The sequence below is a fragment of the Zalophus californianus genome, chromosome 2, assembly GCF_009762305.2.
Source record: "Zalophus californianus isolate mZalCal1 chromosome 2, mZalCal1.pri.v2, whole genome shotgun sequence".
Taxonomy (NCBI): Eukaryota; Metazoa; Chordata; class Mammalia; order Carnivora; family Otariidae; genus Zalophus; species Zalophus californianus.
This window is the reverse complement of record NC_045596.1, coordinates 55,126,035-55,144,369: the sequence shown is the minus strand read 5'-3', so window position 1 is coordinate 55,144,369 and position 18,335 is coordinate 55,126,035. Positions and strand designations below refer to the sequence as shown.

Genomic DNA, 18,335 nt, shown 5'->3' with positions numbered 1-18,335 from the left:
TATACAGCTTTTTAGAGGCAGGAACTATTTCATTGACTTTTATCTCTTGAACCCAGAAATCGCAAGATATAGCTCAATAAGTGTCTGAAGTAAATATTTATCTTTTGCTGTTCTCTTTGCCCCAAGTGCAAATTCCCTTTTTATACTTATGGAATTCTTCACCATATGCCTCTTTGACAGAAGCCGTAAAGCCCATGTACTCTATATCCCATCTTCCTTTTCAGCTAGGGCACAGGAACATGATGATCTGGGCTCGACTGATTAGCTGCACCCACTTGACTTTGCATCGGAAGCTAGTGATACAAAAGAGCAGGAGTGGTGAAGAATCTACTGTGATTGTGGAAATAAGTACACGAGCAATGACGTGTTCCGTGGCACTGGTGGAAATAGAACTAGTGTGGCAGATGGTATCCAGTGCCAGAGGTGGGTGGCTGTGCAAATGGTGGCATCCAACATTCACCAATGGTGGGAACAGGACCCTCACAGCCCAAGGTCCATGGTCTCAGTTGTGGTCTGTTGTGTAGAATCATTTTGTGCTTTCCCCGTTTCAGAACATGGTTCTTCAGCTTTCCTGGCAATTCTCTTAGTTACATAAAATCCTTTCAATAAATTACTTTTTTGCCTAAATTGCAGTTGGCTTCTGTTCCTTGTATTAATAACCCTGACCAATAAAATATAGAATTGAATTGCATATCTCTATAACCTTATAAAACTAGGTTTTATGAATAGTGTTTACATATTAGGAAACACAGATTATGAGACATTAATTAACTTGGCTGAGATCAAACATTTAGTAAGAACTAGGAGTCAGGATTCAAATATAACTGCTCTAAGTCTGGGGCTTTTTCTACCTATCATAGTGTGGCGAAGATCTATCAGCTACATGCTGAACAATACTTTTTCATTTTACTAAGCACGCAGGAAGCTTACATTTCACAGCCTCTCTTGTCATTAGTCTGGGGCCAAGTGACTGGTTTATGGACAATGAGTGAGTGTGATGTTTACCACTTCCAGTGCTAACCACTAAAATATCTCCTCAATCTTGTACATACTCTCTAAAGGGGAAATCTCAGGGATTTTTTTTTTTTTTTTACCCATATGTAAGGAAAAATCCATTTCTTCCCTATTGTGTGTTTCTTTTTTATGAGTCTCCTTTATTATTCACATAGAACAATTCACTTGTGACACTTCTGGTCACCAAATGGGCAGAGTTCCCAATACCAAGCAAATTTTCTGAGACACCAGCTAAGTGTCTTACAATTTAACTCAATTCTGACTCTATCTATATGAAGACAGCATTAGATTCCACAAGCTAAGGGCTCAGTCCCATAAGACTGCCCCCCACCCCCGGCCCACCCTTTCAGATACCAGTTGTAAGCCCAGGTTATAACCTGTGCTTCTGACCAACCCACTATGGATCAGAGATCCCAACAACCTTCTCTTTGGGTTTGATTAATTTGCTAGCACGGTTCACAGAACTCAGAGAAACACTTCCTTATGTTTACCAATTTATTAAAGGATATGATAAAGGGATAAATAGTCAGATGAAGAGATACATAGGGTGAGGTATGAGAATGTCTGAGCACAGGAGCTTCTATCCCCATGGAGTTGGGGTGTATCACTCCCCCATGTGGTTTTTTGCCAGCATGGAAGCTTTCTGAACCCCACACTATTAGAGTTTTCTGGAGGCTTCCTCACATAGGCGTGGCCAATCATTAACTCCATTTCCAGCCCCTCTCCCCTCTCTGAAGATGGCAAGAGGGTGCAGGAGGAGATGGAACTGAAAATTCTAAGCTTCTAATCATGGCATGGTCTTCCCCGTGATCAGCCACCATCCGGAAGCCATCTAGGAGTCCACTCAGAGTTGCCTCATTAGAACAAAAAATGCTCCTAGTATTCTTATCACTTAGGAAATTACAAGGGTTTTCGGAGCTCTTTGCCAAGAACTGGGGGCGGAGTCCAATATGTGTATTTTCTATTATCTCAAATTCTTTTTCTGTTCAAGTGGTTAAAGTGTGAGGGATGTCACCTGAAAAAGCTACCTGGGCTACATTATGAACTGGAGACAAACTTCTGTTGTATTATGCTCCTCTGATTTGTGGGTTTATTGCTAAAGCTGCTAGTGATCTATACTCCTTTTCACATAGTAATTGGTAACAGAAGTGAGGTACTGCCATAACAAAAACCTGAAATATGTGGGATTAACTCAGCTATTGGCTCTGGAGAGTGAAGAAATGGTTACTGGATAGCTATGTTATATGGTAGCAACATTTTTAGTAAATTTGTTACCTGCTTTTCCTTACAATGCAGACCATGTGCCAATTGGGCTTGTAAACTCTATAGGAAGAGTTGGAAAACCAAATATTAGCAGTGTTTTTTAGGACTATTTGCTCATTTGGCAACGTATAGTTTAAAAAAGAGATGATTCCAGGAGAAAACTGGCCAACTGAAAAGTAGAAATGATAAAGACAGAGAGAGAGAGAACAGAAATTCAGCGCCTTGCCAGCTTAAAAGTCATATCATAATGTCTAAATCTTAAACAATCAGAGATAGACTTACTAAAAGCTGTGAATGAAGAAGTTAAGTACAACTTGATGGTTGGATAAAGGGACGCATGGAAAGGATCCGATTATGAGTATGTCCTCAATTTGCTCAAGATAGATGATTCAAGGTAGCTGCCGTTAAGTAAAAAGGAAATCATAGGGTGAAGCCACAGCACAAATCAGACTGCAGAATCATGTTTAGAAAAAGACTACTGTTGTGACTACTGGCATATGGAATTGATTAGACACAGATCGAAAACTAGTAAACTTTTGAAGAACTGTTTTTCCCAATGAACCTAAGAAAGTACAATAAAAAACGTTTGTGATGTTAGGATTTAAAACAACTTGCAGATCCTCAACCTTGCAGCAGTAGGCAGGCTGTTCAATCTATACATCCCCTAAAAAGGGCTTACTGCCCAATACCCACACCAGATGTAGTCAAGGAAATAATGGACAAGGAAGAGCCTTCCAGAGGTTGAGAACATTGGATAATGGGAATTCTCCCCAGAAAACATAACTGAACCTAATCAAGATTTTTCCCCTGCTCAGTGGGATTTCAAAATTGGTTCAAACCAGTAACTGCTGTGTTTCTTCTTCTCCTAAATGGAAGTGTTGATTGTGGTTATCTTGTCCCGACTCCACCATTGTAATTAGATATGCGTTTGGGTGAAGGTCACTTCCTTGTCTTTTTAGTTCATAGGTCTCCAGAGCCTGGGGCATCACATCTTGATCAGATGGGCAGGACTGCACGGCGAGTGGAGAGCCTGGATTTTGCGTTGATACAGTTAGTGATTAAAGGTTTTGAGTTAGTGACGGAAGTGACTGTGTTTCATGTGTGGGACGATGAATGAAGGGATAATAAGTAGCCAGAAAGGAGGACTGGCTAGATGCTCATTAATCTTGTTTCCTTCTTTTGGGCATATGGGAAGGCTACAGTTCAGAGTGTCTCTTGGAATTAGATCAGCTAGATTGCAGCCGTATGAGGTGGTAAATAGAACATGGACAGAAGCCATTTGTGTCACTTCCCAGACCTGGCTTCTTAAAAGTCCTTCACTATCTTTCATATATTCTCCATTGTCCCGTGGCTGTAAGAAAAGAATCTGAGAGTGGAACTTCCCTGAGTCCACATACCACCGAGCAGTTCTCAGACACCAGCTGGGTGTCCTACAATTCAACTTAATTCTGACACTATCTACTCAGAGATAGCATCAGATTCTCCAGGTTAAGGGCTCAGTCCCACAAGACTGCCTTTCACTTCAGATGCTAATCACAAGTCTAAGTTGTTACCTGTGCTTCTGACCGACTGGCTGTAGATCAGAGATTCCCATGATCCTCTCCTCGGGTTTGATTAATTTGCTAGAGCTGCTCTCAGAACTCAGGAAACCAATTTAGTCACTAGATTAGTGGTTTATTACAAAGGATAATAGCCAGAAGAAGAGATACATAGGGCAAGGTCCCGAACAAAGTAGCTTCTGTCCTTGGGGAGTTTGGAGCCAGGCACAGTCGACATGGAAATATACTGGTTCAGCAACTTGGAAACTCTCTCAACTCTTTTGGGTTTTAATAAAGGTTTCATTACTTAGCATGACTGATTAAATCCCTAGCCATTAGTGGCTAGACTCAATCTTCAGCCCCTCTCCCCTCCGTGAAGGCCATGAAGGACTGAAGGTCTAAACCTCTAATCACAGGGTTGGTTCCCCTGACAACCAGCTCCACCCTTAGGTGACCTGAGGGCTTTCCAAAAGTCACTTCGTTAACGTAATAGAAGACACCTTTATGGCTCTCAGTCACTTAGGAAATTCCAAGTGTTTTAGGAGCTCTGTGCCCGGAACAGGAAGAAGACCAAATATACACTTCTTATTATGAATTACATCACAATGACCTAAGTATGTAAAAATACTGTTATAATCCAGTGATGGTTAAGAGCTTGGATATTTAAGCCAGATTTGCCTGGGTTCAAAACCAGCCATTTCGGGGCGCCTGGGTGGCTCAGTCGTTAAGCGTCTGCCTTCGGCTCAGGTCATGATCCCAGGGTCCTGGGATCGGGCCCTGCATCGGGCTCCCTACTCTGCGGGAAGCCTGCTTCTCCCTCTCCCACTGCCCCTGCTTGTGTTCCCTCTCTCGCCGTGTCTCTCTCAGTCAAATAAATAAACAAAATCTTTAAAAAAAAAAAATTTTTAAACCCCAGCTATTTAATTTACAAGGTGAATGACATTTGAAGTAACAGAAATGTTACCTAACATTTGTGTGCTCAACAGGGATAATAGTAGAGCCTTCCTCATAAAGTTACTTTGAAGTTTAAATGAATTAATATATCTAAAGAACCTAGGATAATGCTTAGCACATAGTAAGCACTGTATGTATTAACTATGATTATAATAGAAGAATCTATGATGTACTCTGGGAGCAAGGAGAAGGAAAACTCTAATTTAGTCAGCAGGGTGGAGTAGAACCTCCAAAGAGCTGGGCTCTACAGACCAAGGGGAAGAGATTAGTATCAAATTGTATTTGAGGAACTTTACGGACTGTATCAGTTTTTAAAGGGTGAAGTCTGGATAAATCCTGGTCTGGATGAATCCTTTAGCATAATCTCATAATCTCATCATTCAAAGGATGGCTCCATTCCAAATGAGTTTTCTACCTGTTAGGGTATTTCTACCTGTTAGTTACATCTGACTAGAAGAAGCTCTATTCTATCCAGTTAAATGCTTACTACTTGTCTGTAAAGCCAGTTTGTTTCACTCTCCCTTGTGTTAGATTGCACTTATGTTAGTTACACAGTTTAAATCCCATTCCGAGCAAAAAAGAGGATTGACTCACACTTTAGAAATTTTCTCTCCATGTTACTGATATGGGAAACAAAGGCAGAAGGAAATGTAGATGAAATTAAATGTCCTTGTAACCTGCAGCCCAATGACAAATACAGGCAGGCAGAGTATAATAGTTCTCCAGGAAACGCCCAACTGTCTTAAGTTTAACGCTTTGCTAGTGGAAAAAACAACCTTAGCTTGATAATAGCTAGGCCTCCAGGATCCTGTGAGTCTTCTTTACCATATGAAAGTCCTTTTGGAAATTTGCCTTGTCTTTACTTCCCCCAACTCTGAGAGATATACTCAGTCACCCCTCACACTTACAATGCAGCTCTTTCGGTCTATGGGTCCTCTCCCCGTGCTTTAATAAAACCACCTTATTGCACCGAAGATGTCTCAAGAATTCTTTCTTGGCCATTGGCTCCGAGCCCCACCACTTCAAACCACATCATTACTAGTTCTAAAACTTGCTCAACTTAATAGTAACTATTAATTTTTCAATTTCATTCCCAGGGAATTTCAAATTTTCGGGCTTTACTATGAATGAGTGTGTACAACATTTAGAAGGCTAAAAACAAAGGAAGGAAAGCCAAAGAGGAATATCAGTTTTCAGCATCTGCCTCAGGGCTTTGCAGCCTAAGCACCACCCTGCTTCTTTTTGAGGTGACTACAACCTCTCTTCCCCAGCTATTGGAATCTCTCCTGTATTATGTGCGAGCACTTGTCTCTCTGACGAAGTTTCATCATCAGGGAATTTCTAGATAGGTATCTCTGAGTTAAAATTCCCAAATTATATGCACCCACCCCTCCTTATATTATGATTACTCTCTTGTGGCTTTGAAAAAATAACTACACACACCAACAGTTTCACAACTGCTTCAGAGAGGGTAGGATTAGTATGCAAACTCCTAGAGAAATTATGCAGGTGACCACAGTTATTAATGTGAACATTGTTAAAAATGTTTGCATGCTGTTACGCTGGGACCAATAGACCAAATTTGAAGCTTTTACCAACAGGAGGCTGCTGATTCAGCACTTGAGAACTAAAATAAAGGGATTTGAGAGTGTTGTTGCCTGAGCTGAATGCTGCCCGCTTTGGGGTTTTCCCTCATAAAGAACATCATGCAGTATTTTGGGGTAACAGTAAATTTTTCCTGTAAGAACCACAGCTAAAATTACAATCTGGTAGCTCTTTTGCTGTCTTTATATGATAATTAGTCATCCACAATCTTTTTCTCTATTAATTTCACTTTGGTCAAATATTTTTCAGAATGAAATGAGAAGACAGGAATTTCCTGGGTATATGCAAATTCATTTATTATGAAATAACATATAACATCATAGACTATTAGAATTGAGAAAAACCATAGATATATTGATTTTACTAGTGATTTCACTATTTGGTCCGGGAGGTGAAATGCTTGCACATCCTGGTTTTGTAGGGCTTGTACATTTCCTTCAGTTATTCCTAGGCCCTCTGCGGGGGGGGGGGGGGGGGGGGGGGGGGGGTCTCAATTTCTAACTCAAATTAGCATTATTTAAATGATCAGACAGTTCACTGAATAGTACTTGGTACTATGAATAAATTGGGCTTGTTCTTTCCATTCCATACCCTTTTTTATCTGTCTGTTTTTCTGGACAGGTGGAGGATAGGACTTGGTACATCAGCCTACTTTAGTAAGAGTGTTGAATTTGCCTGAGCCTGAGTCTAAACAAAAGCTTACCCAGCTGGAACCAGATCACTAATCTGTATTGTTGGTATAATATTTTGGCATTTGTTGATTCGTTATTAAGCCCTTTTATTGTGCTCATGTCCTAAATTCTGTCTTTATATACACTCCAGCACTCAGACTATAAAAATGGACAGTTTCATCACCAGGTCTTTTTAGAAATAAAAGAATTATCATTTATTTATCAATTGATTGATTGTAAACATGTGGAAACAATAAATTAAAATGACTTAAAATAGAAAGAAGAAAAAATCATTTGTATATGAAATAATCATTTTTTTGGAAGAAGAAGAAACTTTGTTCTTAACCTATAAATTGTAAATAAATTCTCATTGCAGAAACTTTAGACAATATTGATAATCAAAAAGAAGTGAGAAAAATCTGAAGTTCATGTACATTACTTTATTGTGTTTGTTTTTTGCTTTTCTGTGTGTGTGTGTGTATGTAGTGAGTGGTTTGTTTTCAGGATTGGAATAGCATAAGAAATACAGTTTATATCCTTTCTATTCCATCGAAGGCTTAGTTACAAGAATTTCTTCGTTCTTTAAATGGCTCTCAAGGTCATGATTTTTAGTAGTGGTATTAGAGTCAAACAGATGGAAATTACATATTTATCTAGCCATTCACCCAAGTGACAGAAATTTAGTTTATTTTTTGTTTTATTACAAAATAATGCTTTGATGAACATTCATATACATAAATATTTATGTTTCTCTCTGATATTTTTAGGTCAAATTCCTATAAGTGGTATGGCTAAAGACAATTTAAGTTTTTAAGATAGATTTTTGAATATATCATCAAATTGCCTTCTAAAAATGTACCAATTTAGAAACTCACCAACATTCACCGATATACCCTCCTGTCTGCAACACTGAGTACTATCAGTCTTTTTAATACCTGGTGCTGATTGGTAAACAATAGTACATTCTTAATTTAATTTGCATCTTTTTCTAAAGATTTTATTAATTTATTTGAGAGAGAGCAAGCACGAGAGCACCAGGTGGAGGGAAGGGCAGAGGGAGAGGGTGAAGCAGACTCCCCGCTGAGCAGAGAGCCTGATCTGGGGCTCAATCCCAGGACCCTGAGATCCTGACCTGACCTGAAGGCAGCCGCTTAAAGGACTGAGCCACCCAGGTGTCCCAAATTTGCATTTTTAAATTACAAATGAAACTAACATCTTTCTCTCCATCCTTTGTATATCTTCTATGAATTGCTAGTTCCTTACTCATTTTTTTCTATTGAACATGCTCATCTTTTATTTTGATTTTTAGAAGACTTTTTTAATATAAAAGGTGTTAACACTTGGTCATACGCATTGCAAATATTCTCCTTTGTACGTTGCTTTCGTATCTGGTTTACGTGTTTTTAGGAGTAGATTGTGATGCTAATAACCTTGTTATGAGGAGAAATTAAAGACATGATTGATCTGGGAGGAACTGATTGAGTTAGGGACAGGAATGGTGGTCTTTGGATTGCATTAGAATTTGGATGATTGGCTTACTGTTTTGGACAATGAAATTATGATTTTGGTACTTTAGCCTCTACTATTTTTAACTCTCAAAACAACCCTTTAAACTGCTGTCATCCTATTTGTAAGTCACAGATCTACTAAAGTGGCAAAAGCAGAAATTACAAGCCAGGTTTGTCCAATGCCAAAGTCTATTCTTATGATTATACCACATTACTTCTAAAGATTATGTAAGTGTTTTTTTATCCCCATGCTTCAGTATGTTTTTAAATGCCTGCCTGATATTCCTTGCAGTGGGTGTTCCATAAACTCACCATGACTGAGTTCATTTCTCAACTACAAAGATGTGGACACAAAGGACACAGAAAGGGTGAGTATCTTGTCCAAGATTACCCAGCTAGTAAAACTAATCCAGGGAAAGGGTTCGAGAAGTCCAAGAATCCGGAGATCTATTCCATCAATCTTTTCATTTTGTGTTTCTTCCTTTGCTCTTTATGCCTAGAAAGTTCTCTGCCTAGAGGTAAGAGACAATTATTTCCTTCTAATTGTTTCTGGTGCTGGTTTGCATATTTATATTTAACTCAAGACTATCTGGAATATATTTTGGTAAAAGACATAAATGAGAGGTTTTTTCCTAAGGGAGGGATGTGATGAAATGATTCAAAGTTTTATCTGAAAGAATATATAGATGGTAATTGCTGAGAAATATTTGAAGAAGAGAATTAGAACAGAGAACTAGTATTGCCAGAAATTTAAAAATAATAATTATGCAATAATTAAAACAGCACACACTGTTTTAAGAAAAAAATCAACTCTGTTCAGTGTAAAGGTACTATTAAAATGATGTGAAAATCTATTTTTCTCAAAGAACATATTAGTTTATTAATTTGGGATTTGATGATTTTTCAGATCTAAGGAATGTCAAAATAATAACTGAAAAAATACAACACCCCAAATAAAAGTCCAAACAAGCCTACTGCTTGTTTCTGCAGCATATATACAAACATTAGATCCATGCAGAGATTAACATGAGCCCTGCCAAGGATGACACACAAATTTGTGAAGCATTCCTTACTTTTCAGTTATGCGAGATGATTTTTATACCTCAATAAAGCTGGAAAAAAAAAAACAAAAAAACTCCAAGCCTAAATTTTCTCATAACAAGGCTTGCCCTTCATGAATTGTGACAGTGAAATAATCCTTTTGACATGGTGCAGTTACTTGGCTATAAACATAGGTGTCATGACAGATGTTGGCTGCAGAGACTCCTTAGCTGATGAGCGAACACTTTGGAGTTTTGTTTATGTGGGTGTGGTGCTTTGTGCATGCTCCACACTCCTGCCTCCTTGCAAGGTGAATCTGCTGCAGAGCACTGTCTTTCCTCTTAACCTGACTATCCTTCTACTTTTGAACTGCAGTTGGGTTGGGTTATTATGGGCTGTGTCTTCTTCCTTGTCATGCTGGGATTCAGATAAGCAGGAACCTCTCCCTGGAATTATGAGGATGTTCACAAGGGTCTCCAGGTGGAAAGCATTTGGCCTTGACATGGTGTAGAAAAGAAAGGAGAGCTTGGAAAGACAATAATCAAGGAGTTTTAAAAATAGGAGGAAGGGGGCACCTGGGTGGCTCAGTTGGTTAAACCACTGCCTTCGGCTCAGGTCATGATCCTGGAGTCCCGGGATCAAGTCCCGCCTCAGGTTCCCTGCTCAGCAAGGAGTCTGCTTCTCCCTCTGACCGCCCCCCCCATGCTCTCTCTCTCTCTCTCTCTCTCTCTCTCTCTCAAATAAATAAATCTTAAAAGAAAAATAGGAGGAAGGGTTTTCTTTCAATCTTCTATTATTCAACCAAAAATCTATAAACATATATGTGGTTGTCAGGATGAGGAACTCAATATCAGAAATGGAAAACTAAAGGTTAGCTATGAACCCCGAGGTTGAAGGGACTTATATGCTAACCCTTTTTGCCTCAGTGACATTTACAGAAGTACAGGAAATGTATTTCCTTCTAAGAAAAGCAAGCATGGCAAGATCCCAACTTTTCTATAGGAATCTGTCGATTCTATTTTTCTACTCCTAATTGCCCTGGATTCTTAAATGACATCTGACTTCTGAACTCTCCAAGTTGTAGTCTGGATGACGTACTCTCATGTCTCCACCGAAGATGCAGTATTGCTTCAGTGAAAAATCATGCCTTACTTGTAGCACTCAAGTGGTATAAGTTAAGGCTTTTTTTCTCCCCAATGAGGGATGTTAATATAGAGAAAATCTGCCACTCTGATTTGCAAAATTTATAGAAACTCCAACTTTCAAGTGCTAGTTTATGAGGAATGGCTTCTGTTTATTTTTCATCTTTGCATTTTCTATGGTACCTTGTAGCATAAAGTCTTATGCATATAATTTTTCAATAGTAGAGCAATAAATACAAACAATAAATATTGAACTGAGGGGTCTAATCAAAGGAAAAGTTTTCATTAATTTCAAGACCAGGAGGCAAAAAAAAAGAGAAACATGTTACAAACCTTACTGATTATTTCTTCCTTACATTTACCATTGGCCATAATTTAGTAGAAAGATCCCTCCCAAATGTCTCAGCTTTCTTTTCTAGGAGGACTGTATACAGGCATTATAGAAAGTAGATACTCTCTTTTGCCTTGAAATATTTATCCTTTTGCAATGTGAGAGCTGAAGTTCAAGTCTCTCAGATTCAGACTTACCAGCAGTGTTTCCGGAAATAAGTAACATTTTTCCTTCATTATTGGATACTTATGTATCTATTAGGTATGGTTCTTCACTGCACACTCCTTGAACTTTTTTTTTTTTTTTTGAGAGAGACAGAAAGGTGGGGGAGGGACAGAGGAAAAGGGAGAGAGAATCTGAAGCACGGAGCCCGACGCAGGGTTTGATCTCACAACCCTCAGATCATGACCTGAGCCGAAATCCAGAGTTGGACTCAACCAACTGAGCCACCCAGGCACCCCTTGAACTTTTTAATACTAGCAGATTAATTTGAAATAATCCCATCAGAAAACTGAACTAAACTCGGGAAGTCATGATTTAGTATTAAAGGATGGCAACCAGGAGTAATGACTGTGTCTTTAATAATGAGCCTGTAAGACCACACAGTGTGAAGAATGAAACCCAGGTGATGGCCAGTGGGGAGGAGGAGGGCAGGGTAAAAGGAACTAAGGAAAGGAGGAAATCTGTTTGCAAACTGACACCATGGACCCTGAACTACAGCCCAAAATATATCGATATCTATGAACACTGGGGGGTCTAGAGTGGAAATTAAAGACATAGGTACAGTTTGACAGGCCTACTCTGATTTCTAGCTCTGGAGTTTTCTCTAGTTTCCACTCAATTCCCACCCTCCTTAAGGTCCTTTGTACCTACCACTGTCTTTCTCTCCATAAAGGCAATAGTTTCTCTGACACTCCTTTCCAGAAACTGGGGTCTTGCCCTCAGAGCTAGAGTTCACACTAGCTGAAAATTCACTGATAATCAATGCTGCCTGGATGTCTGTGTATTGCCCTACTGGAACACTGCCTTCCTGCCATGTCCTATCCACCTTCTGTTACATTTTTCTCACCTGGGATTTGATTGTTTCTTTGTCACTATTCTTTCCATGTAGTGTGTTCTACTTTGCTTCTCTGAGCAGACTCTCATGCAATGCCAGCTCTGACCTTACGCGCCTTTAGGAAGGGCTGGTGCTGGACCTGTGTTTTGGACTGTCCCCCTGGTTAAAAACAATCCTGGCTCTCATTCATCTGTTCATTCATCAAACATCATTCATATTCCTACTGTGTGTAGGTACTTGAGATATAATGACAGAAATAACCATGGATGGACACGGGAACTCTCACATACTGTCATGGGAGTGTAAATTGGTAAATGACATTGGGAGACAATTTGGCAATATTTTGCAAAGTTGCAGATGGAGACTCCCTATTATCCAGCTATTTCCCGTTACAAACTGAGACGGTTTGTACTTATAAAAACTCTTGTTTCTCAAACAAAACAAAACAAAAACAAACAAAACAAAACAAAAACTCACCACCAACAAAAAACAAACCAGAAAAAAAAGAATTCTTGTTTCTCTGCATTTGTTTCACATACTTCTCTATCATTTATAACATATTATATAGATTATATAAAATTTATAATTAATGGACATTGTGTGTAGGTACTTAAATTCACTAAAGTGAATTAAAAAGCTATTCCTTGGATAATGATGCTCAGTTGGAGCTTGACTCTTTTCTTTACAAGTTTCCTTCCAAAAAGAAGATACCTACCCCACTCCCACAGTACATCTGATCTCAAGTATTTCAACTTCTGTCAAAATTCTCAGGCTTGAACTGCAGCACAGCAGATCCTTCCAAACGCAAATGTGACAGCACACATTACGTATTGTCAGTTCTTCAAAATACAGAATTATATATAATTCTATTATCCATCTACTGAAAATATTCAAATGAATTAAACATTTGTGACCACAGGGGAGAGTATAAGGTTTAAGACGTGCTCCCTATGAGAAGGTGCGACCCACATTTAAATCAGTGCTATTCCATAGCCATTAAAAAAACAGGTCACTCCCCCCATTTACTGTTTCCAAAGGAAAATTGCTTAATTTTTGTTCTATTTGAAGCCAAAGCATGCCTTCACATGCAGGTAAGACAGTGGAGAACAAATGAGAAAGTGAAGAGGTGACCCTGAGATGACCTTCCAGAACTTGTGCAACCCACGTCTCCAGCTTCATTAGCTTGTCACTACAAACTGAGGTGACGTTTCATTTTTGTGTCTAGATAATGATGCTTAAAGACTCTATCTGATCATCAGATATCGGCACCTGTTTGGAGAGTTTGCAGGGTCTCGCCTTGCCTGTGGCTGGGAGCTCTGCTACAGCCAGGTTCTTCCCTGCAGCCTTCCCATCCTGCTGGCTGACGGGATGTTTGCTACCTTTGCTGCTATTGATGTTTATCAGCCTGCCATTCTGCCTCTAACTACCACGGGCATTGCCTGCCCAGCTCCTGAGTGGTGACACTGTTTTGGTGATTCTCCATAAGATGTGTGAGACCCTGCTAGGACCTTTGCAAGCTCTGGGAGGCATAGGAATTACAAACTTGAATGTCAACAGAGGTTTGGCTGGTAATGGGGAAGTGTGAAGGCTAAATGCTGTAAGAAAAGTGGCCATGACATTTGGCTTGAATGTCACCCAATAAGAGACAACGTGAGAGTGGTGGTGAACTGGCTAGCACATGCTCCATTGAAAGAGAGAAGCTGCTGGGAACAAAGTTGACCTGTGGGAACAAAGACCTAGGTTTGCCAGACCTGATTTTGCAAGAGGTCTGAAGTTAATATTCTTAAGCAGAACTTTACTTCTGAGCAGTGTGGCACCTGATTCTTTCATTTTTTAAATGGTATTGCCATGGCCAAACCAAACATTTCTGGGGGCCTCAATGGGACTGTGGGCTACTAGTTTCTATCTTTGACTAACAGCTACTATTACAAGTAGCTACTCTTAGAACCCATAGCCCAACTATACTTCCAAGTCCCTGCATAGCAACCATAAGACTTCTACATAGCACGAGCCAACACACACACACACATGCACACACACACACAGTGCATGTGAGGGAGAAGCCCATGCTTATCAGGGGAAAACCCACATCCTTTCCACTAATGGACTCTGGCTCAACTAACTACTTAAAACAGTCACATGCTTTTCCCAAGCCCATCTCAAATAACACTTTATAGGAAAGAGTTATATTATAGTTCAGATGCCACTGCACCAAATTCAATAGTTTGCTTTTAGTCTTGCCTTCAGGATGAGGCAAGGAGAAGTTCCATCTGCACATATAATACAATTTCATCTCTTACCCTCCTGGGAGCAAATTCTTGAATAAAGATTATAAACCCAGCGTCCAGGAATGAAATAGTAATTTTAGGTAGAGAGCAGACCAAATCCATATTTAAGAGAACCTGTCTTCAGCTCTGTGGTTACAGCCTTGCTAGTAAATCAAATTGCTATGACTGAGTAGAACACTCCAGCCCAATGTCAGGCCTCTTTGCCTGGGGACTTCTTCCCTATATTCGGGACTCTCCTCAAGAATAATGGAGAGCTACTTGTGCACAAGTGTAAAAGGCCTACTTCATTTCCACACCATGCAGGAAAACTGTATGTCACTTTCTCCTTGGAAACTTCTCCTGCTTCAAAATTTAAAGTTCACTTTCCACTAGCTAGATGGTTCAGGAACCCCAATTGAAGGCAAAGCAAATTTAAAGGAAGAACAATTCAGCCACAGAAGCTGAAACAAGCAGCGTCCCAAGGTCCATTATCAGTAGTAAGAAACAGCATCCCACTGGGAGAGGGTAAGAGGCCACATCTAGTTTTTGGGTAACCCAGCAGATAGATATCCATTGTGGAGAAGATGCATCAGCCACACTGGAATTATCTAACTAATGTCTATTCTGATTGTATGCTCACTAGAGAATATTCTGATAATTTGATTTTCCCAGTAGACTTGCCTACCAGAAAAGAATGTGCTGGTGAGGCCAAACCGAAAATGATGGTCCACTTAGCTAGACTGACAGCATTTCTCATTGCAAATTAACATACAAATTTTCTGGTTTGTATGCTTTGGTGACACAAATATATAACTACATGCTATAAACACATTGGGAGTGCTTTGTGTATTTTACATCCTCAAATATTTGGTAACTTGACTTTAAATAGGAATTCACAGATAGCAACATGGTAAATTAAAATATCACCTGGTGCATTCAACTCATTTTTAACTTTTCTTTATTCGTGGACTGGAAAAATGAATTTTTATTTTTACTTCTCAAATTATTTTTCAGGGTTAAATGAATTTACATTTCTTTATCAGCAGAATTTGCCCTGCTGTTAAGAGGAAGAAATGGAGAAAACTCCCATCTATGGATAGTCTACTTATTGTTTGGGGGTTCTTAAATATATTATGTCATTTTTTTTGCACAATAACCCTGAGGTAAAAAGGGTATTCTCCTCATTTATAAAAATAGGTTTAAGCATGTTTAGTAAGACTGACCGTGGGTCACACAGCTAGTAAATTGCAGGATTAAGATTTAAATTTAAAGAGGCTAGAGGACTCTTCTATTTCTTCTGATTCATTATGGACTCATTGTAGCCTCAAGCTCTAACATAACATATAATCTCGTATGTTTTTTTTTTTAAGATTTTATTTATTTATTTGAGAGACAGAATGAAAGAGAGAGAGCACAAGATGGGGGAGGATCAGAGGGAGCAGCAGACTCCCTGTCAAGCAGGGAGCCCGATGGGGGACTCGATCCTGGGACTCCAGGATCATGACCTGAGCTGAAGGCAGTCGCTTAACCAACTGAGCCACCCAGGCGCCCTATAATCTCGTATGTTACTAAAAGTCTTAATTTGCCCTAACCGAGGCTTAAGTGGTATTTGGATGAGCCAGATTGGGATAGGCCATGATTCAAGTCTGGTAGACATGTACGGTTGTAGAAGGATGGGCTTTAGAGATAGAGGAATCAGGGCAAAGACACAAGGCGCCACATAAATGTAAAACCTACATTCTTAGTGACGTAGTGGCGAGGTATAGGACGATGAGTAGAAAGTAAGTGTGTTACAAAGGAACAAACTGAGCGTAGTTCCAAAGAATAGATTTCGTTGAAGAGAAACTAACAATTGCATTCATCAATAGTAGGCAATCGGCAGGGGGCCTAAGGGCAGGATCAGCTGCATATTATATCTGAAATATGTTTAAAGCTTATTTTGATACTTAACATTAAGCTAAATTCATTCAGAACTAGAAAAGGAGGCCATCAAATTCCCAGTTACTGTTTTCTCTGAAAATGATTTCGTTTATTTGATAATTTGACTAGGTAGAGAGTTTCAGGTTCAAAGGCTTTTCACTCAATATTTTGTTCACGTGTTTCATTGTAAGCAGTATGCCAGTGAAAAGTCAGTTTTTACTGTCTGTAAGGAATCCATCTTTTCTCTCAAGTGGCCTCAGGATTCTCTTCTTTAACTTGATATTCTAAGATTTCACCATCTCTTCTCTGTGTTTTTATTTTGCATGGCCCTTGCTGACCCTTTGTGAGGTTTCATGTCTTTGTGCAGTTCTGGAAAATTCTAGGCAATTATCCCCTGAAATATGTCTTCTACTCCTTCCTGTCTAAATCTAATGAAGGATGTCATGCCTGGCAGGGTAACTTAATGACTGGTCTGGGTTTGAGTGTTCCCCATTCCTCTTACTGCCACTAACCCTCACCGACATTGTTGTCCTATTTCTCTGCAATAAGTGCCCATATTCATCTTTCTTGCCTGGAGGTAGATAAGGCTATTTGTCTTGCAAGAGCGGGAGGAAGGAGATATGCAAGGTTTGTCCTGCCTGGCTTCTCCCTTTGTGGTACTCTAACTAATCATCCTGCCAATTGCTTCTGGGTCTAGCTCCTCTCCGGGATTTCATCATCTCTAGGCATGGAGCATTAGTGTTGCCGGTCTTACCTCCTAGGTCAGAACTTTCCCAAGGGAATCTGTGACCTCTCTCATACCTGTTTGTATTTTTCAAAGGTCAGTGACTCTTTTTGTAGTTCTATAAGTTCTTGTTTTTCTGTTGGTGGTGGTTATAAATTTTATTTTATTATTTTTGACTATAGTTGACACACAATGTTACAATAATTTCAGGTATATATATGACTTAGTGACTTGACAAGTTTATACATTATGCTATGTTCACCACAAGTGTAGCTACCATGTTCTGTTATATCATTATTACAATATCATTGATTATATTTCTTATGCTATGCCTTTTATTCTTATGACTTATGTTTGTTTGTTTTTTACTATGGCTGTTTTTATTTTCAAAATACATTTTCCAGGGGCACCTGGGTGGCTCAGTCGGTTGAGTGTCTGCCTTCGGCTTGGGTCATGATCCCCAGGCCCTGGGATCAAGACCTGTGTTGGGCTCCCTGCTCAGCAGGGAGTCTGCTTCTCCCTCTCCCATGGGTTGCTTGTGCTCTCTCTCTCTCTGTCAAATAAATAAATAAAATCTTAAAAAAAAATAAAAAATACATTTTCCTGCATTTCTATGAATTTAGTGTAGGAGGGGAGATTACCTCAAATGTTTGCCATTTTGAAACTGGAAGTCTGCCCTCCACCCTTTTCTCATTAATATGTGTGTTTTATAATATGGTCAAATAATTATCCATGGAATTATCTGAAAAAAAAGCACAACCTTTAAAAAATTAGATAATTTCATTGTGTTTCATTTTTATTCCTTACAAATTTACCTCAGTCCTTATTCCCCATCTCTGTTCATTTTCCCCCAAAACATACACATGCATATCATACACTTAGCATAAGCATATATATATTACAGGTAGATTTAACTGTAGTTTGAAAATATAATTCCTTTTTTTCTTAAAGATTTTATTTATTTATTTATTTGAGAGAGCTAGAATGAGAGAGAGAGAGAGAGAGAGAGAGAGCACATGGGGGGGGAGGGTCAGAGGGAGCCTGATGCGGGACTCGATCCCGGGACTCCAGGATCATGACCTGAGCCGAAGGCAGTCGCTTAACCAACTGAGCCACCCAGGCGCCCCTGAAAATATAATTCTTCATCAAGTAATGATGAAGAAGTAATGAAGGCAAATCAAGAAGGTATGGTTGATATATTAGAACAACTGATTTTTTTTTAATTTTATTATGTTAATCACATAACTTAAAATCAAAATGAATGTTTCACCCATCTTGATTCCACTGTCATGACTAATAA

General features: G+C 39.3%; 1 protein-coding gene and 1 pseudogene across 1 annotated transcript in view; both read left to right on the top strand.

Moving 5' to 3' along the window:
* Positions 1-359: 359 nt before the first annotated feature.
* Positions 360-18,335, top strand: part of LOC113925569 (transmembrane protease serine 11E-like) — a 78,200-nt gene continuing 60,224 nt past the window's right edge. Inside the window, exons 1-3 of the mRNA XM_027600105.2 lie at positions 360-423; positions 3,237-3,327; positions 13,384-13,581. Coding sequence (XP_027455906.1) covers positions 360-423; positions 3,237-3,327; positions 13,384-13,581 — 353 coding nt within the window. The remainder of the gene's footprint in view (positions 424-3,236; positions 3,328-13,383; positions 13,582-18,335) is intronic.
* On the top strand, positions 9,532-9,630 carry LOC113926103 (annotated as a pseudogene).